At 48.3% G+C, this 23,991-nt stretch overlaps 1 protein-coding gene across 2 annotated transcripts in view; it reads right to left on the minus strand.

Annotated features, from left to right (window-relative positions):
- The window catches only part of LOC144151735 (uncharacterized), a 56,091-nt gene extending 32,450 nt beyond the window's left edge, over positions 1-23,641 (minus strand). For both annotated transcript variants that reach the window (XM_077682856.1, XM_077682854.1), the window contains exon 1: positions 23,428-23,641. In XM_077682856.1, coding sequence (XP_077538982.1) covers positions 23,428-23,442 — 15 coding nt within the window. In that variant the 5' untranslated portion in view covers positions 23,443-23,641. The remainder of the gene's footprint in view (positions 1-23,427) is intronic.
- Between the last annotated feature and the right edge of the window lie 350 nt (positions 23,642-23,991).

The following is a 23,991-nucleotide window of genomic DNA, read 5'->3' on the forward strand; positions in this document are numbered from 1 at the left end:
TACTTGGCTCGCCGAATTCTGTCCAACGAGTTGTGAATGCGCGGCAGTGGATACGTGTCCTTTTTCGTCAGGCTGTTCAGTTTTCTATAATCGACGCAGAAACATGACTTTCCGTCTTTCTTTCTAACGAGAACCACTGGGGACGACCATGGGCTGCTTGACGGCTGAATGATGTCATCTTCAATCATTTCTTTTACCTGTGTTTGGATTGCCTCCGACTCCTTTGAGGATACGCGGTAAGGCTGTTGTCGTATAGGGCTTGCATCTTCTGTTATGATGCGATGTTTCGTAATAGGTGTTCGACGTAGTTTGGTGGATGAGGCGAAGCAATCTAGAAACTTGGATAATAGTTCCCGGAGTCTTGTTTATTGTTCTTCAGAAAGCTCCAGATTGATGTCGATGTTTTCTAGCGTGGGCTTCCTATTGGAATTGCCGCGATTTTCTTCGAATGCAAAGCATTCCAAAACCTCAGTAATTTCGTCGACGTAAGCTACAGTGGTTGCGCGAAAGAGGCGTCTGTTTTGGTAGCCGAAATTGGTAACGAGCAATTCTGCCCGACCATCACGAAGCTGCACAATGCCCCGGGCCTCGCGACACAGACGTGTGCTGTGAGCAAAAGCGAATGGTTGTCTCCGCAATGAATTCACCCTTTTAAATGCATAGCATTTTAGTAACTCACAATGTCACGCGGCGTTCGGCCTAGTCCGCAGCCAGGCCACTACACTATAAAAGAAACAACAGTTTCCGGCGCCCGGATTCGAACCCATGACGGCGCGGGCGGAACGGCAAGTGCCGGGCGCACTACCGATTGAGCCACGCAACCAACACGGATTTCGATGCACCGATAGCGCCTTATATCCTTCACTCATTTATGGTTTGTTTCGAAAGCGCCATAAGTTGTCACGCGCCTCCGCAAGATGGCGACACAGGTTCCGCGATCGAGACTATGATCGAGAGACCCGCCATAAGTTGTCACGCGCCTCCGCAAGATGGCGACACAGGTCCCGCGATCGAGACTATGATCGAGAGACCAGCAGCGCTGGTCGCGTCTCGTGCTGCCGGGACGCCCCGCTGTAGCCCACCGCAAATTTGATGACGTGCAGCGTGTAACAAGAAAACCAACAACCAATACGTAATCCATACGACTTGCCGGCGCACCCCCTCGGAAATGCTGTGCATTTGATCGTGCCCCTCGCGAGGGGGATGTATTTCTTTTTAGTTTTCGGCTAAGGGTGTTTCGGTTTTCTTCTTATTTCATTTCAGCGCACTCAACCTGAACAAGCACGCTCGTTCGTGGTGGTACGTTTACCCCTTCTTTGATGACGCGAAGTTTCCGTCTGCAACCATTGTTGTCACTTTTCTCAGCTGCCTGCTCAGTGGCAAAGGCGATTCGGCGTTCCCAAAGGTTTATCACCGCAGCACGTTCACGGAGAAAGTCCATGCCGAGTATCAGGTAGGGAGAGCATTCGGGAATTATGAGGAAGTTGGCGACGAACGCCGATTCACGAAAACTCACGCGGGCAGTCCACACGCTGTGCCCTCCAGCATTTCGAATTTGCGCTCCCCCACCATGGCGTCGTAGCTTTTTTCAGTCCTCTAGTAAGCCTGCCACTCATAATGAAATAGTACGCTCCGGTATCCACCAACGCAATAACTGTATGACCGTCGATTAACACGGGTATATCTAAAGACAACCGACCATTATGATCAGGTTTTGCCGTCGCCGTTACTGCGTGCTGCGTTGGAGCCGTCGGTGGAAGCTGTTCAACAACTCTTCCTTCAGCAACCTCACCTCCAAAGGCCGCTGCCCCTAGTTTTCCTGGGAACGGCTTGGGACCGTCCCCGTGGGGAACTTGTATAACTTGATCGCCTTGGAGAGACCCGGCGTGGAGACGGCGACCGTGATTGGGGTGGCGCTGCGGTGAGAGTACGGGGTGCTGTTGTGCATTGTACTCTGCAATGGCGTGGGGTCTTTGGCCGGGACGCGGGCGAGGAGCGTCGATGGCAAAGCCCCGCAGTCCGAGTCGTCGGTTACGAAACTCCCTGTACAAGTGTCCGGCTTCGCCACAATGGTAGCAGAGAGGCTGCAAATCCGGAGTGCGCCACACATCCGTCTTTATTCGTCGGTCCCCAACGTACCAGCCCACTGCGCCGACTGCAAAGGCATGCGGGGTCCGGGTCCAGAGTACACAGAAGGAGCTGCTGCGGAGTGCGCCGACTGCACGGGGATGATGGGTCCGGAGTACACAAGAGGAACTGCTGCGGTAGCAGGACGCCGGAGGGCGTCTGAATAGCTCCTGTGCAAAGGGTCGGGAACCATCACTGGCGGATCAGTATGGACAGGAGGCGCTCGCACGGCGTGTTGCACCTCGTCACGAACGACGCTAGCAATAGACCCAATCCTGGGTTGGGGGATGTCACGAATTTTATGTAGTTCCTCGCTGACAACTGAGCGAATCAGCTCTCGAAGTGAATCAGTGTTCTCGTGGGCGTTCCCAAAGCCACAGGAGTGTGACGCGAATTTAGCCTGGCGCTTGCACGCTGCCGTAGCGTTCTTTCGATCATAGCAGCTTCCGTAATAAATTCCCTCACAGTCTTTGGCGGGCTTCGAACAAGGCCTCCGAACAGTTCCTTTACCCCGTACATGAGGCGTCGTACCTCTTTTTCTTCGGCCATGGCGGGATCAGCTCTTCTAAAGAGGCGTTCCATGTCCTCGGCGTCACATGGTCACGCTTCCGTTTGGGAGCTGAACCCGGGATTGTAGCACGCTCTCGGCCTTCTCTCGGTGGTCACTATTGCCACGTGCTTGCAGAAACTCGCTTCGAAATTCCGTACACGTCTTTAACCTCCGTTCATTGTTCTCAAACCACGAGCGGGCACCATTTTCTAGGCTGAAGTACATGTGCCTTGACTTCGCCGCGTCGTCCCACTAATTAAAGGCAGCTACTCGTTCAAGCTGGTCTAGCCAGTCTTCCGCGTCTTCGAATAGTTCTCCGCGTCTTCGAAGGCTTGCCCTAAGCCCAAACGTTACACAGAAAACAGGCGCGGTAAAAAACAACAAACAATAAACATAGCGCCTGTCCTGTCTACGCCTCGTCCTATGTTTGTTGTTTTTTACCGCGACTGATTCCTGTGTGACTATGAACCAACACGCCGAAACGTTTTCTCTTCCGAAACGTTCATAAACTTTCGTTCCTTACCCGTTAGTCTTCTCGTTTACAGTATATATGCGAAAGCCTAGCGAGGGTCTCGGTTCTGGCAGCCTTGATGCCTAGGTAGCATAAGAGGGCTTCCCGCCAGTTACCCGCTCATGACAGGCTGTAGACGTTGGAGTCACGCCCCGGGGGTTGAAAAGAAGGTCCCCTTCTCCCCGTGTAGTCAGAGTGGCGCTGGCTACCACCCTCAAGTGTCAGATACACTTCTAGTAAATATAAATAGCCCAGAAAGCGAAGGAGAGCACAGTCGCCCAGATAGCCGAATTGGTAAGGCATTCGACATGTAATCGAAACGCGTGGGTTCGGTCCTCACTCTGGGTGCGTGTTTTTCTTTCTTTCTTCTGTATATTTAACAAAAAATGTGTAGTTCATTAACCGTAATAAAAAAGAAAAGAGCACAACCACACCCCTATGCCTCCTTTGGCGTTGTAGACTGCTGACCTATCTTTCTGCATTTCCTCAACGAGCCCCTCATTTCCTTACTATATTATATATATATATATATATATATATATATATATATATATATATATATATATATATTGTACGTGGCACAGGACATGAACCATGAGATGCGGATGATGTATTTTATATCATTTACATGGCGGCTATCACCGAGCTCGCACCGGCTGCGCGTCAGCCATTTCCTCGTCGCCGTCTATGGTGGGACATCGGGAATTGTCCACTTGTTCGTAACATCACTCCCCGGCCAAAGACGACCGTCCCGGTGGCGCTCGGTCACCGTGAATGGATGGGTGCGGTGAGGATGAGATGCGATACGTATTAACACTGAAGTCCTTTCCACGGCGAATGACCATGGCGGTCTCCGATGTCGACTGGTCCCCGAACATCGCCACCCACAAGGCTACGACGAACCGATGAAGGTGCTGAGAACCGTGCCGGACGAAAAAAGCTACGACGCCATGGTGGGGGAGCGCAAATTCGAAATGCTGGAGGGCACAGCGTGTGGACTGCCCGCGTGAGTTTTCGTGAATCGGCGTTCGTCGCCAACTTCCTCATAATTCCCGAATGCTCTCCCTACCTGATACTCGGCATGGACTTTCTCCGTGAACGTGCTGCGGTGATAAACCTTTGGGAACGCCGAATCGCCTTTGCCACTGAGCAGGCAGCTGAGAAAAGTGACAACAATGGTTGCAGACGGAAACTTCGCGTCATCAAAGAAGGGGTAAACGTACCACCACGAACGAGCGTGCTTGTTCAGGTTGAGTGCGCTGAAATGAAATAAGAAGAAAACCGAAACACCCTTAGCCGAAAACTAAAAAGAAATACATCCCCCTCGCGAGGGGCACGATCAAATGCACAGCATTTCCGAGGGGGTGCGCCGGCAAGTCGTATGGATTACGTATTGGTTGTTGGTTTTCTTGTTACACGCTGCACGTCATCAAATTTGCGGTGGGCTACAGCGGGGCGTCCCGGCAGCACGAGACGCGACCAGCGCTGCTGGTCTCTCGATCATAGTCTCGATCGCGGGACCTGTGTCGCCATCTTGCGGAGGCGCGTGACAACTTATGGCGGGTCTCTCGATCATAGTCTCGATCGCGGAACCTGTGTCGCCATCTTGCGGAGGCGCGTGACAACTTATGGCGCTTTCGAAACAAACCATAAATGAGTGAAGGATATAAGGCGCTATCGGTGCATCGAAATCCGTGTTGGTTGCGTGGCTCAATCGGTAGTGCGCCCGGCACTTGCCGTTCCGCCCGCGCCGTCATGGGTTCGAATCCGGGCGCCGGAAACTGTTGTTTCTTTTATAGTGTAGTGGCCTGGCTGCGGACTAGGCCGAACGCCGCGTGACATTGTGAGTTACTAAAATGCTATGCATTTAAAAGATGGGGACACGGCAAGGGCGACAAGTCTTCGCCGGTCACATCTCGTCGCTTCTTGGTTCTTGACCGGCTTCTCACGGGCTGGGGACACGGGGCGGGGGCATCGTCATGTGCTGGTCGCGGCTGGGCTGGGCTGCCCGACACGGCCCGCGTACCCTCGATGTTTGAGAGCGATGGCGGGGCCAGGACGGGGAGAAACCCGCACACTCCACCCAACATGTTACGTGGCACAGGGCATGAACCATGAGACGAGGTCGCAACGGCTGCGCGTCAGTCACTTCGTCGTCGTCTATGGTGGGACATGGGGGATTGTCCACTTGTTCGTAACAATATATATATATATATATATCATCATCATCATCACCAGCCTATCTACGCCCACTGCAGGGCAAAGGCCTCTCCCATTATTCTCCAATTACCTCGGTCCTGTGCCAACTGTGACCAATTTATCCCCGCAAACTTCTTGATCTCATCTGCCCATCTAACTTTCTGCCGCCCCCTGCAACGCTTGCCTTCTCTAGGGATCCATTCTGTTACCCTTAATGACCAGCGGTTATCTTGCCTTCGCATTACATGCCCTGCCCACGTCCATTTCTTCTTCTTAATTTCTACTAATATGTCTTTAACACCAGTTTGCTCTCTGACCCACTCCGCTCTCTTCTTGTCCCTTAATGTTACACCTATCATTTTCCGCTCCATTGCCCGCTGAGTCGTTCTCAATTTAAGTTGAACCCTCTTAGTGAGCCTCCAAGTTTCTGCCCCGTAGGTGAGTACCGGTAAGATGCAGCTGTCATACACTTTCTTCTTCAGCGACAATGGTAGGCTGCTATTCATTATCTGAGAATGTCTGCCATATGCACCCCACCCCATTCTGATCCTTCTAATTATCTCTGCCTCATGGTTGGGATCTGGGGTCACAACTTGGCCTAAGTAGATATATTCGCTTACCACTTCCACTGCCTCGCCACCTATCTCAAACTGCTGTGCTGTCCCGAGGTTATTGATCATTACTTTAGTTTTCTGCATATTAATTTTCAGGCCCACGGTTCTACTCTGTTCGCCCAGTGCGGAAAGCATGCTTTGCAATTCGTCCCCCGAGTTACTTAGCAAGGCAACGTCTTTGGAAGGCTTTGAAAGAAATGAAAGGGGGCAAAGCACCTGGTGAGGATCAGATAACAGCAGACCTCTTGAAGGATGGCGGAGAAATTGTACTTGAAAAACTGGCAAACCTGTATACGCAATGCCTAATGACCGCAAGTGTACCGGAATCTTGGAAGAACGCAAACATCATCCTAATCCATAGAAAGGCGACAGGAAGGACTTGAAAAATTACAGGCCGATCAGCTTACTGTCAGTCGTCTACAAGGTATTTACCAAGGTAATCGCTAACCGAATCTCTGCAACCTTAGATTTCAGTCAACCTAAAGAACAAGCAGGGTTCCGTAAAGGTTATTCAACAATGGACCATATTCACACGATCAATCAGGTGATAGAGAAGTGCGCTGAGTATACTGAACCCCTATATATAGCCTTCATAGATTATGAGAAAGCATTTGACTCGGTCGAAACCCTAGCAGTCATTCAGGCATTACGGAACCAGGGGGTAGATGATCATTATGTAAGAATACTAGAGGATATCTACAGTGGGTCTACAGCTACCATCATCCTCCATAGGGAGAGCAGTAAAATACCTATAAAGAAGGGTGTCAGACAAGGAGACACAATCTCTCCAATGTTATTCACAGCATGCTTACAAGAAGTATTCAGAACGTTGGATTGGGAACAGGTGGGAGTAAGGGTTAATGGAGAATACCTCAGTAACCTCAGATTTGCTGATATATATATATATATATATATATATATATATATATATATATATATATATATATATATATATATATATATATATACATATATATATATATATATATATATATATATATATATATATATATATATATATATATATATATATATATATATATATCTATATATACATATCTATATATATATATATATATATAGCCAAACCGCTCCCCACCACGACTGCAGGCACCCGATGGATTATCGTCGCGGTTGACCACCTCACGAGGTATGCAGAAACAGCCGCACTACACGCTGTTACCGCCAGCGACGTTGCATCGTTCCTCCTTCAACGTTTTATACTTCGCCATGGAGCGCCGAGAGAATTGTTGAGTGACAGGGGACGCGTCTTCTTGTCAGACGTTGTGGAGGCCTTGCTGACCGAATGCCGAGTCGTTCATAGAAAGAGCTCCTCCTATCACCCGCAAACTAACGGACTGACTGAGCGCTTCAACCGTACATTAGGCGACATGATTTCGATGTGCGTATATATATATATATATATATATATATATATATATATATATATATATATATACACTGCCAACCCTTATTTCTGTGTTATTTCTACGAGTCCCTCATTTCCTATTCTGATTCGCTATATATATATATATATTTATATATATACAGTCTAGTCCACTTATAACAATATCCAAGTGCCAAGGAAATCCCATCGTTATAACCGATAATTGTTATAAGCGGGTTGCGAAATAAAAAGACATAAAAAGACGGAGCAGAGCTCAAAATATTTTATTTGCATGCCATTTGGCAATGTCGTACTACTACTAAATTGGGGAAAAGAAGCCACAGTCGGTCACCTTTGTTTGCCGCATGTGAAGCTAGCGCAAACCTTTTCCAAGAGCATATATAGGTGCTTCACCTAGCTGAGGTAAATGTCCTTGGCGGAAACAAATTGCCCGAGGGACTGTGCCACGCATTGGGCCTCCTGCGAAACTACCTGAGTAGGCTGCGCAACCGCGCCATTAGAGTCATCACTGTTGCATTTTTGGTGCGCAATATCACCAGATTCAATCGTTATATCCGATATCGTGGCACTGGAGCATTGTAATAAGCGGTTTATTGTACCATAGAAAGAATACAAAAGTTGACGGTGCCATAGCTGTTCATCGTTATATCCGATTATCCGATATATTGTTATAAACGGTATCGTTATAAGTGGACTCGACTGTATACATATATATATATATATATATATATATATATATATATATATATATATATATATATATATATATATATATATATTATAATGGGGTTTATCAGCAAACGGCTAGAGCGTCGTAACGGGGCTGGTTGTACCAGAGGCCAAGCTAGCTCGGGAGTCCACGCGCAGGTCTCCAGCAAGATCGTTCTCGATGGGGCTGCTCCGATGACTGAGCCTTGCACATAGACCCAGTTGGGGGATTGACGCCACCTGACAGTCAGCCTCGGTCTCAGTTGAGCACACACCCCTTTGGCCACACTGGCGCGCCTGCTAACGGCCACTATCTCTGTTACAATTACCCCCCGGGAAAAAAAAGGAGCCATCCTTGGCGACTCAAGGCGAGGTGAGGACGAGCGGGTCGTAATACGGCTTAAGGCGCTGAATGTGAACAGTCTCGCGGCCACGGCGACGACGATCTGTAGGAAGAGTGACCGGCTCAACGACGTAATTCACGGGTGAAGTTCGCTCGACGACTCGGTAGGGTCCCTCGTATTTAGCTTGTAGTTTGCTCGAAAGGCCGGGGGTATAGGACGGTGTCCAAAGCCAAACTAGTGAACCAGCAGCGTATGTAGGAGCGCCGCTGGAAGCGTCGTGGCGAGCCTTCTGACGACCTTGGTCTGCGGTTGTGAATGATCTCGCCAGTTGGCGGCACTCTTCTGCGTGCTTGGCGATTTCCGAGACGGGTGCAGACTCGGACGCATCCGGGTGGTATGTAAGGATAGTGTCCAATGTACACGATGGCTCACGTCCGTATAATAAAAAGAGCGGCGAGAAGCCCGTAGTTGTCTGCGTCGCCGTATTCTCGGCGTAAGTGACGAAAGGCAGAAGTAAATCCCAGTTGGAATGGTCGGGAGAAACGTACATCGAAATCATGTCGCCTAATGTACGGTTGAAGCGCTCAGTCAGTCCGTTAGTTTGCGGGTGATAGGAGGAGCTCTTTCTATGAACGACTCGGCATTCGGTCAGCAAGGCCTCCACAACGTCTGACAAGAAGACGCGTCCCCTGTCACTCAACAATTCTCTCGGCGCTCCATGGCGAAGTATAAAACGTTGAAGGAGGAACGATGCAACGTCTCTGGCGGTAACAGCGTGTAGTGCGGCTGTTTCTGCATACCTCGTGAGGTGGTGAACCGCGACGATAATCCATCTTTTGCCTGCAGTCGTGGTGGGGAGCGGACCATATATGTCGATGCCGACACGGTCGAAAGGGCGAGCCGGACATGGTAGCGGCTGCAGCGGGCCGGTTTGGTGCTGAGGGGGAGACTTGCGACGCTGGCAATCTGTACACGAGCGAACGTACTTGGTTACAAACGTGTACATTCCACGCCAGTAATAGCGCAAACGTAAGCGCTGGTACGTTTTGAGCACCCCAGCGTGCGCGCACGTTGCGTCAGCGTGGTAGTGGGAGCAGAAATCAGAGCGCAGATGGCCAGGGACGACGAGTAACCACTTCCGGCCCTCAGATGAATAGTTGCGGCGGTAAAGAAGGTCGTCCCGAAGGGCACAGTGCGAAGCTTGGCGGCGCAGCGTCGGAGAGGCGGCAACTGTTGACGGACTCGACAAATATTGACGGACAGAAGCGATCCACGGATCTTTACGCTGTTCCGCAGCCATGTCAACGGAGTCTAGAGACGCCACGGTACCATCTGGCATAGATGAACTGTGATCGTCCAACCCCACGGGTGATCTGGACAGGGCATCAGCATCCGTGTGTCTGCGTCCGGACCGGTATACGACGCGAATGTCGTGCTCCTGCAGGCGAAGAGCCCAACGACCGAGTCTGCCAGAAAGGTCTTTGAGTGAAGACAGCCAGCAGAGGGCGTGGTGGTCCGTAACGACGTTGAATGGACGACCGCAGAGGTAAGGGCGAAACTTGTTCATTGCCCAAACGATCGCCAAACATTCTTTCTCTGTTACGGAATAATTCCGTTCCGCCTTCGTCAGAGTGCGGCTGGCGTATGCGACGACGTATTCATGGAAGGCGAAGGCAGACGCTCATGAACACTGGGAAGCAGAGCCAGCTGTCGAGCAATTTCTGCGCGCACGAACTCCTCGATGTGCGGCAGAAGAGAAGAAAGGTCATGCGGCATCGTGAGAGAGGAAAGGCATCCCCGTGAGCACTCTTCATGGGGCGATGTGCGCTCATTTGTAATGGCGCGGAGTAGTATTTCCCACCGCTATGCCCCGTTACAATATATATATATACATACATATATATATATATATATATATACATATATATATATATATATATATATATATATATATATATATATATATATATATATATATATACCTCCCATGAATACGCCAATTAACCCTCGGCCCTCAGTCCCCAGCGGCTGCGAAGCAACTGACCACGGCGGCGGTCAGACCTGTGACGCAGCAGAGGGTGCTAAGAATCCCTGGATCCGAACAGGCCGCCAATGGAATCTGAACCTGGCAACGTTTAACGCGCGAACCTTATCTAGCGAAGCAAGTCTCGAGGTGTTGTTCGAGGAATTAGAGGGCATTAAATGGGATGTAATAGGGCTTAGCGAGGTTAGGAGGGCAGGCGAAGCCTTTACGGTGCTGAAAAATGGACACGTCCTATGTTACCGTGGTCTAGAGGACAGAAGAGAACTGGGAGTGGGATTTTTAGTCAATAAAAGCATAGCTGACAACATAGACGAATACTATAGCATTAACGAAAGGGCAGCAGGTCTTGTAATCAGGCTCAATAAGAGGTACAAGCTCAAGGTGGTGCTTGGTCCACATCCAGCCATGACGACCAAGTAGTGGAACGCCTCTATGAAGATGTGGAATCGGCAATGGCTAAAGTAAAAACGCAGTATACCGTAGTTATGGGGGACTTCAATGCTAAAGTAGGCAAGAATCAGGCTGGAGACAACGCAGTTGGGAACTATGGTCTGGGCTGTAGAAATAGCAGGGGGGACCTACTAGTTGAGTTTGCAGAACGGAATAACCTACGCATAATGAATACCGTCTTCTGTAAACGGGAGAGTCGGAAGTGGATCTGGAGGAGCCCGAATGGGGAACACAAAAATGAAATAGACCTCATATTATGTGATAACCCTGGCGTAGTGCAGGATGTGGAAGTGCTCGGAAGGGTAAGGTGTAGTGACCACCGTATGGTAAGATCTCCAATTAGGCTAGATTTGAGGAGGGACCGCAACAAGCTAGTACGAAAGAAGCCGATAAATGAGCTAACAGTAAGACGTAAAGTAGAAGAATTCAGGATCGCGCTACAGAACCGATATTCCGCCCTTAACGAGGAAGCCGAGCCCACGACACAGGAAGCCAGCGACAACCTTACACGCATTCTCACGGAGTGTGCAGTAGAGGTCGGGGGCACTAAGGCTAGACAGGATACTGGTAAACTTTCACAGGAGATGAAAGATCTAATCAGAAAACGGCAAACCATGAGAATCTCAACCGCAGCTGACAGAACAGAACTAGCCGAGCTCTCGAAGTTAATCAATAAGCGTAAGACAGCTGACATACGGAAGTATAATATGGAGAGGATCGAATACGCTGTAAAGAACGGAGGTAGCCTGAAAGCAGTGAAGAGACGTCTTGGCGTGGCGAAAAATCAGATGTATGCACTTAAGGATAAGCAAGGCAATGTCACCACAAATAGGGATAAAATAGTCACAGTGGCCGAGGAGTTCTATAGGGATCTGTACAGTAGCCGGGACATACAGGATAATGCCGAACGCGACAGTAGTTCAGAGGAGATAGACATCCCACCAGTAACGACCGAAGAAGTAAGGAAGGCTTTGAAAGAAATGAAAGGGGGCAAAGCACCTGGGGAGGATCAGATAACAGCAGACCTCTTGAAGGATGGTGGAGAAATTGTACTTGAAAAACTGGCAAACGTGTATACGCAATGCCTAATGACCGCAATGGTACCGGAATCTTGGAAGAACGCGAACATCATCCTAATCCGTAAGAAAGGCGACATGAAGGACTTGAAAAATTACAAACCGATCAGCTTACTGTCAGTCGTCTACAAGGTATTTACCAAAGTAATCGCTAACCGAATCTCTGCAACCTTAAATTTCAGTCAACCTAAAGAACAAGCAGGCTTCCGTAAATGTTATTCAACAATGGACCATATTCACACGATCAATCAGGTGATAGAGAAGTGCGCTGAGTATACTGAACCCTTATATATAGCCTTCATAGATTATGAGAAGGCATTTGACTCGGTCGAAACCCTAGCAGTCATTCAGGCATTACGGAACCAGGGGGTAGATGAGCATTATGTAAGAATACTAGAGGATATCTATAATGGGTCTACAGCTACCGTCATCCTCCATAGGGAGAGCAGTAAAATACCTATAAGGAAGGGTGTCAGACAAGGAGACACAATCTCTCAGTGTTATTCACAGCATGCTTACAAGAAGTATTCAGAACGTTGGATTGGGAACAGGTGGGAGTAAGGGTTAATGGAGAATACCTCAGTAACCTCAGATTTGCTGATGATGTTGCCTTGCTAAGTAACTCGGGGGACGAATTGCAAAGCATGCTTTCCGCACTGGGCGAACAGAGTAGAACCGTGGGCCTGAAAATTAATATGCAGAAAACTAAAGTAATGATCAATAACCTCGGGACAGCACAGCAGTTTGAGATAGATGGCGAGGCAGTGGAAGTGGTAAGCGAATATATATACTTAGGCCAAGTTGTGACCCCAGATCCCAACCATGAGGCAGAGATAATTAGAAGGATCACAATGGGGTGGGGTGCATATGGCAGACATTCTCAGATAATGAATAGCAGCCTACCATTGTCGCTGAAGAAGAAAGTGTTTGACAGCTGCATCTTACCGGTACTCACCTACGGGGCAGAAACTTGGAGGCTCACTAAGAGGGTTCAACTTAAATTGAGAACGACTCAGCGGGCAATGGAGCGGAAAATGATAGGTGTAACATTAAGGGACAAGAAGAGAGCGGAGTGGGTCAGGGAGCAAACTGGTGTTAAAGACATATTAGTAGAAATTAAGAAGAAGAAATGGACGTGGGCAGGGCATGTAATGCGAAGGCAAGATAACCGCTGGTCATTAAGGGTAACAGAGTGGATCCCTAGAGAAGGCAAGCGTTGCAGGGGGCGGCAGAAAGTTAGATGGGCAGATGAGATCAAGAAGTTTGCGGGGATAAATTGGTCACAGTTGGCACAGGACCGAGGTAATTGGAGAATAATGGGAGAGGCCTTTGCCCTGCAGTGGGCGTACATAGGCTGGTGATGATGATGATGTATATATATATATATATATATATATCTTTTCAGTTTTTATCTTTTCATGTATATATATATATATATATATATATTAGTGTGTCGAATCGAAAAGATACCGTTACGGTTCTGGTTCAGACGACATAATTTCGTTCCGGTTCAGTTCCGGTTCGACAAAATCCCGTACCGACCCGCTTCGCTAACCAGTTCGGAAGCTTGAACCGGTTCGCGCCCCAGTTCTATGAGTTTAATTATTACTGAAATTAGAAAAAAAACACTTAGTAGTTTAAAACGACAGTCAAATCCAAATACAAACAAAAATTCAAAATTCGGCTGTTCTCCAAGGGCAGTGGCGCAATTGCAAAGCAAAGTTTAAACAATTACGAGGTATTACAATAACAGATGAAGTGGCGACCATTTATCACCTACTTTCTCGCCCAGACTTTATGTTGTCCTAGCTACTAATCATAAATCCACTGCCAAGAGATATGACGGTGGGATATATTTTCTGCCTTTTCCTTTTTTGTTGAAATCGCAATCGTACTATGGAATCGCCCATCACGCTAACCTTGAAGCCTTAAATTTAGGCCTGCGTACTGGCACGTTCAAATACCAGTGCTTAATACCAATAGCGCACATTTTTATATTAGTAAGAAAACAGAAAAATCCTACAACACGCACATAAATAATACCAATGAATTAGAATATTTGGTCACTGTGAATAATTTGTTAGCTGTCACCTTATAGAATGTGTTAGCCACACTTTTGTTCAAAGTAAGCTTTAGCTACCGCTCAGTCGCTGCATTATTGCTCTGACCACTGCAATTCCTTTTGTGATAGCTATACCGGATGTGTGCATTACAATCAGTATGTCATCGTTCCGTGCGCTACATTGCGGAATCTTATAACAGATTATGCTGTTACAAAATGAAAGGGAAATTTGACGCGGGAAGCATGAGATGGGACTTTTTTGGGTAGACGCTCTTTAATTCGTCCACAGCAGTACTCCCCTCCGGAACGAGTAGCAGTAGAAGTAATGTAGCGAGTTGGGAAGTCAGTACAAGTGCACCTTCGAAAAAAAACCGATCTTAAAGAGGCAAAACTGCAGAACAAGCAGAAAAGATGATCGCTGGGCGAATTGGGCAGTGTGAGGTACCGGCCTGCCTTTCTGCACGTGTCATCTGCTTTACTACTGTTTCTGCTTCCAAGACAAGGTCGAGGGCTGCAGCTTCTTGCCAAGGGATTACGTGCGCACCTTAACAGTTTTCCCTGACATATCTGTTGCTATTTGTATCTGTAAAAGATGGAAGTTATCCACGGTACTGTCCTCAAAAACTGTCCACCGAACTCACTTCCTTCGCATTGATGACACGTTTGGTTGTGAAAGCAGGGCAAAGAAAAGTATAGAGTAATATCCACGCTTTGGTGCTTTTTTTACTTATTCGATTTTACTTACTTTTTGCATAATGTTTTAAAACAACGTGATTCGCTTTCCTTTTCTGTTGCTTTCCATGTAAACATATTAAAAAAAAAATCTGGCGCATTTGATGCCCGTGCTATCTCTCTGCTCCGAGGCGCAGCTTATGTTGCAGGCCGGCAGTCTTATTTTAACCAGCTGGTGAAATTACACGTGGATCAAAATCTTGATTCACGGACGTTCTCGATTTCCATGTACTTCAGAAAAACGGTCGTGGGGAAGGGAGATCGAGGTCACTTGTGGTCAGCTGCAGCAAACGGCTTAGCCACAAGCAGCTCCTGCGGTCACACTTGTCAAGTATTAACAATTTGCAGGTGTCGGACCTTTTAAACAAATTATGAAATGCAAAAAGTTTGCACACATCGGGTGTGGGCTTCCGCTATTGCGCAGTGGAGCACTCCTACAGCCTGATTGCTTCAATAAAGTCGCTGTTAGGGAAGGGCAAAGTCGTTTTATATATCGTGCAAGCTGCCGAGAATGACATTTCGTTTGATCAGCTTGCTTCCCTCGTGCTTCCAGCACCAACAGCCCATTTCTACATTGGTGCTCATTCATTTCCCCTGTTGTTACATAGAGCGTGATAGTGTTCAATTGTCTGGAGGGGAAAGGGCGTGAGCGGATACGAATTTGATCGTATGTGAAAGAAAAAAAAGGCCTGAATGGCATCAACTGTTCAATATAAACAATGGAGGGTCGAAACATTTCGGCATGAACCGGTAACCGGTATTTTTTTTCGGCACAGTTCCGGTTCGACACCTGATATATATATATATATATATATATATATATATATATATATATATATATATTTATATATATATATATATAAAGTAGGAAACCTTGGTAAAAGCAACACCGGAGGGTTTATTTTTACGTTTCGGCTTGAGACAAGTCTGCGAGCATACATGTCGAAAGTGGAAACGGGTCAACGAATGGCCAACGCAACCAAACACAAACATACATCATAACATAAACACGAAGCGGGAATTGAACAAAAAAATAAACAAAAAAGAGCGAGAGACTCCAAGACAATTGGAGAAAGAAAAAAAAAGGGAGGGGGGGAGAGAAGGAAGCGCATTGAACAGGAATTCGAGCGGTAGAGATGCCAGGGAAGTGGCCGAAACGCGAAAAGCTCAACAGCGCTCAAAAGGGGGGTTGTGGAACAAAGGAGAGAAGGCAATATACATGCCGCCGCTAGCCGGCAGCATGCAAACGCCCAGACGCGCGAAGGGATGGAATTTCCGTTGGTTCAAAGCGAGTCTCCGGCCATATGTTCGGAAAGCGCGAACAAGGCATTTTACAGCCCGTTTATGTGCCCGTTCCGGGAGCTGTGCCAATGACAGGACGTTTTTTGGTCGTGCAGAAGGCAAGAGGGAACCGGGTCCGCGCATATTCCACTGCTTCCCCGCCACACGGACACCTTCCCAGAACGGGATGCTAGGCGGAGCTTTCAGGTCTGTGTTAAGTGCTGCCACTCAGCAGCCCAGCTACAACACGTGGGTCGTCGGTGCGGACAGCCAAACCAGAACACAAGCGGTACAAGGGGATGGAGAGGAAAAGGAGAAAATATGCTGTCATGGTTTGGTAGCCGGCTTTGTAACGACTGCAAATGCCAGGGAGGGAAGAAAGTAGATGTGCAAAACGTAAAAGAATGCAACCAGCCTGCGGCGGCCAATGGTGATAACAGCGGCAAAAATATGTACGCAGACCCCAGAATAGTACTGCTTATTTTCCGGGTTATGTGCTCAAATATCCCGATCAATTTTTTTAGCAAATGTTTCGGGGAGTAGGGAGACAGAAGTCATTACTGATACAGCACCGGCAATAACTGAGCAACAATATTAAAATGTAAAATTGTGAAGGAGAACTAGAAAAGGATTTCAAAGTCATGACGCAATATTATAAAAGCGAAAGTAAAAGTGTAAAAAGGAGAAAAATGGTAGGAGTACACACAGGAAGAACGGAAAAGGAGAGAAGGAAGAAAAACGAAAAGAAAAACTGAGAAACATGAGCAGAGTAGAAAGGAAGGTAAAAAGCTACTCATCAAATTCTCACGCGTACATGTGATTTCGAGAGTCCGGCTCCAGCTACAAACACAGTGCCACTGACATGGTTAGGTAGACGACAATGTTTTAATGGTTTCAAGTGGGCCTTGGTCCTCATTTATACCTTTTTTGATTGTGTTGAATCGGTTTATGAGGTATGATTCACGTTGTTCCCGTTCCTGGTTTGACTTGAACCCTGTTTCTAAGAGCGTGACGCTTAGTTTATGGAAAGAATGATTTGGGAGGCTAAGGTGTTTGGAAAAGGGCAGGCCGGGGCGCGTGTTTGCGTGCGCTTTGTGATTGTTGAACCGGAGCCTCAAGAAGGCTCTTCTTTGCCCCATGTATTGCATTCCACACGCAGTGCATTCAAGCAAATAAATCACATTGGAAGTGTCACACGTCGAGTTTCCGCGAATTTTTGAAGAGTACCCTGAGTTGGATCTGCGAGCAGTGCTTGTCTGCGGCATTGTCTTGCAGACAAGGGAGCGCGGTTTTAGGCATGGCCGGCATTCACTATGCGGGGACAATGAATCTGTTCTTGAGTTCACTAGTGCGCCTTTGAGGTTCCGGGATCGCCAGTAGGCGACATGTGGAGCGCCCGTTGGAGGCGTTCGCTTTGTTCGAGAAAGTTGTAGTGCCGCTTCAAGATGTTCTTTACGTTAGGAAAGTTGGCGCTATGCGTTAAGGATAGGTTTCTGCATTGGAGGTCAGGTTGTTTAGGACGGTTCACAATTAGGTCCGCGCGGTTCAGTGCTTTCGCTTTTTTTATGGCGTCATCAGTTACACGCGCTGGGTGGCATTGCTCCGACAGCATGGTTTTTAAATTTTTGGCGTTAGTAGTGAAATCTTCCGCTTTCCAGCAGATTCGTTTGAAACGGTGGGCGTGGCTACAAGGAATGCTATTCTTGCAATGACGTGGGGTCACTTTGGTAATGAAGATATTGCCGGCACCGCCACACAGCGACATTTAGGCGCGAGGACAGCCGAAGGAAGGAAAGCTATGCGATTGGAACAACGTCAAGGAGAGGGCGGTGCGAGTTCGAGGAACCTTCTCAGCTGAAACAACTTGGAGCCCAGTAAAAGAAAGCAAGCATGGAAGCGCCCCGCGGAACGCCTGGCGCTTCAAGGACACGAGGAGCATCGGAATTTGGCTCCATTCTGATCCAGTTTCCCCCGGACGAAAATAGCCACGCACGGGACCAGAGCGCGCAAAAAAAAAAGAAAAGAAAAAAGAGGGTGACGGAGCATTAAGAATGCGGAGCACCATTTTTGTTGGAGGACAATTAAATACGCACAACCGTAGCCATGTACAGCTTCTCTGAAAGACGAAAGGCTCCACGAGCGAGCCAGCTCTAACACTGTTTCATTGTGTCTGAGTCCGTCTTGGCTGGTCGGGGATGCGGCTGCAAGGGCGGCCTTGACCACCGCGTGCGGATGACGTTAAAAAAGCAATAATAGCGTCTGTGTATCCTGCCGAACAAAGGCACGCCGCATCTGCTCTTCGTGAGTCCGAGAGATGGCTATTACGCAACAAAACTGGCCTTGCGTGGCCGCTCCCAGGAATGAACTCATAGCAGACGCTTTCCGACACGCGACCAAGTTGGCTTCTGACGTCACACTCGTACAAATCATCATGTCCAGAGTGAATTTTGGCTGTAGTGCAAGCTTCGAGAGACTGATAAAACGAGGGAATGAATAGAAACGGCCAAGTTAAGTGCCGAAGCTGCGCTTGGGGTGTGAAATTGCCGCAGCAAATGCAAAGCAAAAATTTAGACCACCTTGGGTTCTCTCCAACTTCTCGCCGACATCTCGCATTCACTGGTCATTCTCGCGGGATAATTTCATAAAAAATGCAGTCTCCATGGCCGGGCATGGCCCTTTGTCATGCATAGTAGCATTCCGCCGTAGCTCTCAGAAACGGTTGCAGCACTCCACGAACGTTTCGGTCATTCATGTACCAAGAGGAAGAAACGAAAGCAGTACAGGAGTGGGGTTCTTCGTTAAAAAAGCGCTGACCCACGGAAGCGAAAAGCGCCACGGGAAATGCCCGACCTAATGCTGATTTTCTACACGCCTAGTCTGACGCTGAAACGAGTCAGCACAGCTGCAATGCTTCTCTTCGCACGCCGACTACTCGCTGCCGGAACTGGGCACGATGATTTCACAGCGACCTTATCGCCATAACTTCCTAGTGAGAGAGCCAAGTTAGAGCCAAGCGAGAGTGAAAAAGGCAACACGAGCAAAGGCCGCTCGCGTCGGGGCAGTCTCTGAATGTCTGGCGTAGCGGGGGCCGGACTGCGCGCCTGGCAACAAAGCGCCCGGCGTTGGAAAACAGACGTCCTCAGAACGCGCTCGCCGCCAACTTCACGTGCCGACCAAAACACCAAAAGAAGACTTAGGCCTATACATCGCATCACTTGGATGTGCAGGCGGAGTGGATTAGTGGTGACAGGGAACATTTTCAAGCTCAGTAGTCCGTGCGTGAGTGCGCGTACGTCTCCCCCAGGAAAGAGCGCAGTCAACGCTTACGAGAAATTAAATCCCTTCGTACTTTCACTGAATTTCGCTGTCCCCTCCATGTCGTGTGTGCTAGTTACCCAGGGCAGGAATGGGGAGGCGATTCTTTGAGAACGATTTCAAAATTTCAAAACGAGCACGTTGTGGCCAGCTGAGGCGTCTGCTTCGTCCAAGGCGTGCACTTTCTTTTGCGGAATTGCCGATGATCTACGCTCGCCTGCACCGACGGCAAATGCAAGAGTGAAATGTACCGCATTTTCGCGCTTATAACCTGCCCTTTCATATAACCCGCACCCCATTTTCCGTCGGCGAATAAAAAAATAATATCCCCGCGTATTGCCCGCATATTTTGTACATAAAAGGATGAACCAAAGCTACTACTCAAGCAACATTACACATTTGCTTATCCAGAAAGAACATACCGCGCTGATGACTAGATGATTTTCCGCAGACATTTTTTCAGGTAGGGATATTGTTGAGTTGTGTATGCAAAATAAGCACTGTCAATGGGATAACAGTGGTTTAGTCGCTATTACTGCTGTCGGGGCATCATGGCCCAACGCGCATTGCGATGAAGCCGCACCAAAGGAAGCACTGCGCATATAATCTGCACGTCTACTTCACCTCTCAAATTTTCGCATTTCTGGTCTGGGTTATACGTGCGAAAATACGGTGCCTGCCGCACTCTGTACAGTCAAATAAAGCCAGGGCCACTCCAGTAATGCAGCCAAAGCGGCGGGACCTATTTCGTCCAGTACTAAGAAATATCAAAGGTTTCGAGACTCGGTAATTTGAAATGGCTTCAATATTTCTGCGTTAAAAATACCCTGCAAACAAAATTTCTAGTTCTTGTCATTGCCTAAAAATGTGCAAATTTTTCAGGGCCACGAAACGTTTTTTGAGGGAATATGTTCCGTATTCCTTCTTGCAGGTCTTCCGATTTCAATGCGAGCGAGCACTTTTTCCCGTCCAAGTGCGCTAACGACGCGGAAGGAAACTTTGCTGACGTGGTTTAGTTTCGTAGGTGGAGTTTCATTGTTTCATTTTTTCATTATTCATTATTTTTCATTATTCATTATTCATTATTCATTATTTTTCATTATTCATTATTTTCATCTTTCATTATTTCATTGTTGATTTCGGGTTGTTTCGTTCTTCGTTTCGTCCTTGCTGTGTCGATAGCAACGTCGACAGCATCGCGTGAAATTCCTTCTCCCGCCGATCATAAGCTGCTCCGCCGTCGCTTCGCGTGCGGCCCGAAGCACACGACGATGCCAGTGGCCGGCGAAGGCCCTCGCAGAGCTGATTTGCCTAGCGGCCCCGTTAATCTGCACATCTCCCGGAGGCATACCGGCATTGTGCCTGTCGATCGGCGGGCCGCAACATGGCGCCGGGAGGCTAACCGCGTGAGGAGACAAGCAGGCCACCGGCCGCAAACGGGCATCTGGTTGCAGCAAATTCCTCGGACTCGAGGCAGTTTTCGCGAGTTCTCTGAGCCCAGACACGTAAGTTCAGCTTCGCTTCCGGTCGACGAGGCCCTGCAGGCGCCCCCCCCCCCCCCCCCCCCAATTAAATAGGCTCCATTTCAACACCAAGGACATAATTCACTAATATTAGTCGATTCTTAGTTAACCCTCGCTTTTCTCATAACCCTAGCTTTATAAGTTCGTTTGATATACCTAAGAAAAAAGGCACGAAAGCCAGGTTGAAGAGAAAGCAAATACGACAAACTCGTACGCCTTGTCTCTCGTAATTGTTTTTCATTTAGCTCGTATTATTCGCGCCTTTATTTTCGAGTGTTTCGTTACACTCGATGGCTCTCACGCGTCTAAAACGAAGTAGTTACGTATTAGAAATAAGCCAAGACATCCGCTAGGGGCTGCAACTAACTACAATCATTTAGACAAACATTTCTCGCGACGTTCCACGGGTTTCACTCATTGTGCTGTGAACATCAACACGGTCATTGTAGCGGCTTTAAAAATGCAGTAATTATCGTCGTCACTTTACGAAATCCGGAACGTGTAGCTTGAGGGTAATAGTCAATCAAAAGTATCCTCGAAAAGCGTCATATTGAGCAGTACATGAAGGATGTTTTATTTCCTTGAGGGCAGTATAAATCTGAAAACTGTGGATGAAATGTCCGGGCTGACAAGTGCGCTAATTATGAATATCGTTTTGATTTTAGCTCAAGGCCCAACCCGCGCAGCTGATCTCGGAAGGCTGTACCGCCGTTATCCGCTCACTGCTACCACCCCATGCAATTCAAATTTCCCGCCTTCGCAGTGCTCGTGCGCCCCCGACCTGAAACTTCGACAGCGGGAGTTCTGTTCTCTTTGTGCTTTTCTCCCCGCACGTGCCGGCGTTGCACTGCCACATTTTGCGTTTACTATCGTAAAAACCAACCCAACGGGCGTCCGTAACTAAAGGAACGCAGGCGCTGCCGGTTAATTACGTATATTTGTTCTCAAATATACCTACAGATTTATTTGCGCTAAACAACGGGAAGATGTATGACAAGCGCCAGCGTTTCACGAGTTTCGAACGCTTATGACTATATAAACCGCTTGGCTTTCGAAGCGTCTGGGGTACGCCGCGAACAATAGCGTTACCCCGGGATGCCGTCTTGGTGCTCTATATATACTTGGGTCGAACGAGCTAGCTAGAACGACAAGGCGAGCGCCTAAGTTCTCTACACTTATGAGCGATGCCTACGACCTCATCTCATGCGGCGGCGAGGTTGTAGTGCGTTTGAGAGCGACGTCATTCGCTCGAAAGGCCCGCCGCGGTGCCTCAGTCGTTGTGATAGTGAGCCCAACGACGCGGGTTTGATTTCCGGCCGCGGCGGCCGCTTTTCTGATGGAAGCGAAAAGCAAAGACGCCGGCGTGTTCGAGATTTCGGGGCACGTTAAGGATAACCAGGTGGTCAAATTTAATCCGGGGCCCTTCACTACGGCGCGCCTCATCGACTGAGTAGCGTCGGTGCGGTAAACCTCATAATCAATTAATCAATTCGCTCGAAAAGGTCTTGAGGCCGCGCATCCCTTCTCGCAACGTTTTATTTTCCCTCGCACTGTACGATCTGATGCCAAGGTTACAGGAACGATGTTGAATGTTGTCATTATGAACGAATGCGAGATTTTAGTTAGGCAGTTCGATTTCAAAGTACACTGAAGGGAGTTTTGAAATGAAATAAAAGTTAATTTCGTCAAAATTACGAACATTCACGGGGGAAATAAGATGTCTCAAAAGTTTTAAACATTGAAGTAATTGCTGCGTAAGGTAGAACATTCGAAGTATTAGAACATGTTTAGAGTGTTCTGGGCCTATTACCAGAAAAAAAAAAAAAAATCCCGTCTCCCTCTTGCCATCTTGCTTGTAATTCTGTGGGCGTCGGCTGTGACTGCACAAATGAGGTGGGGCGTCATTTAACAAACTGCCACCTCGTTTATAGCATCAGGGGTGAGTAATTCCAGAATCAAAATTCACTACTAAATAGATAAGTGATCGAGATAGCCGCGATGCACACAGAAAACAAGCGTGACGTCACCGCGGTAATTTGTAATGCGTTTTGTAATTTGTAATTTGTAATTTTTAATTGGGCATTTTCTTGTCTCCCGGACATTTCAAGTGAACTTGGGTTGAATAGCAAAATGGAAGTGGCCATGGTGCCATTACAAAGAATTTCCTAACCTATTTTGATGAAGGCATGAGGGCCGAAGCCAATCCCACTATTCCGCCTTATCATAGACGTTTTGCCGCGTGCTGGTGCCGTCCTGAAAGCACGCGTAATGTGCCCCACTTGTTTGCCCCGCCAGGCGCCCATGGGCGAAAGCTACGGTGACCGTTCGATTCTTGCTTGAGACTGGCATTCCCACAAAAGCGGAAAGCCGAAGCGCTAGCCTGCTTGCAAAACTTGTTTAGGCGCTTTAGAAGCCAGGCAATTAGTGCACAGCGAACGAGCCTGTCCTGCGCCAGGCGAGGCGTGGCGTGGACAGGCACTCACCCTGTGTTCTCGCATGCTGCGGTGTCCTGAGCGAGATCCGCCGAGTTGTGTCCCCCGGAGAGCCGGCGTGAGGCGCGACGAATGAGTGTCTCTGCTCCGGAGACGCGGGACGCCGTGGAAGCGAGTCGGCGGACGCGAGGGCGGCTCAGCTGCCCCCGCGCTGCCCTTATACGACGAGGGCGGCCCGCGAGTGGCCTTCGGCGGGCCCACTGCTCCTTGCGGGCCACTGCAGGCAGCCTGCACCAAGGTTGCTGCTGCTACTGCTGCAATGGCCCTCTCGGAAACGCACGCACCACGAACTTTCCCTGGTTCGTTGGCCCACTCGTTCGTTCATTCTTCCTTACTACTACTGCTACTACCACAATATGAGAGGATTGATAACAGCGGTAGCCAAATCGAAGGGTCAGCTAAGGCTAGAAAGCAGCCTTAGCATACGAGTACTTTGAACAACAATTCGGGAACGCTGTACAGTTGAACCTGGATATGAAGAAGTTGACCGAAATTCTCAATTTTTCGTTACATCCACGTATTCCGTACACGCAGGTTTAGAGTTGAGGCTCGCGT

This window comes from Haemaphysalis longicornis, unplaced genomic scaffold, assembly GCF_048455015.1.
Source record: "Haemaphysalis longicornis isolate Haplotype H1 unplaced genomic scaffold, Haemaphysalis longicornis Haplotype H1 scaffold_9, whole genome shotgun sequence".
Classification (NCBI taxonomy): Eukaryota; Metazoa; Arthropoda; class Arachnida; order Ixodida; family Ixodidae; genus Haemaphysalis; species Haemaphysalis longicornis.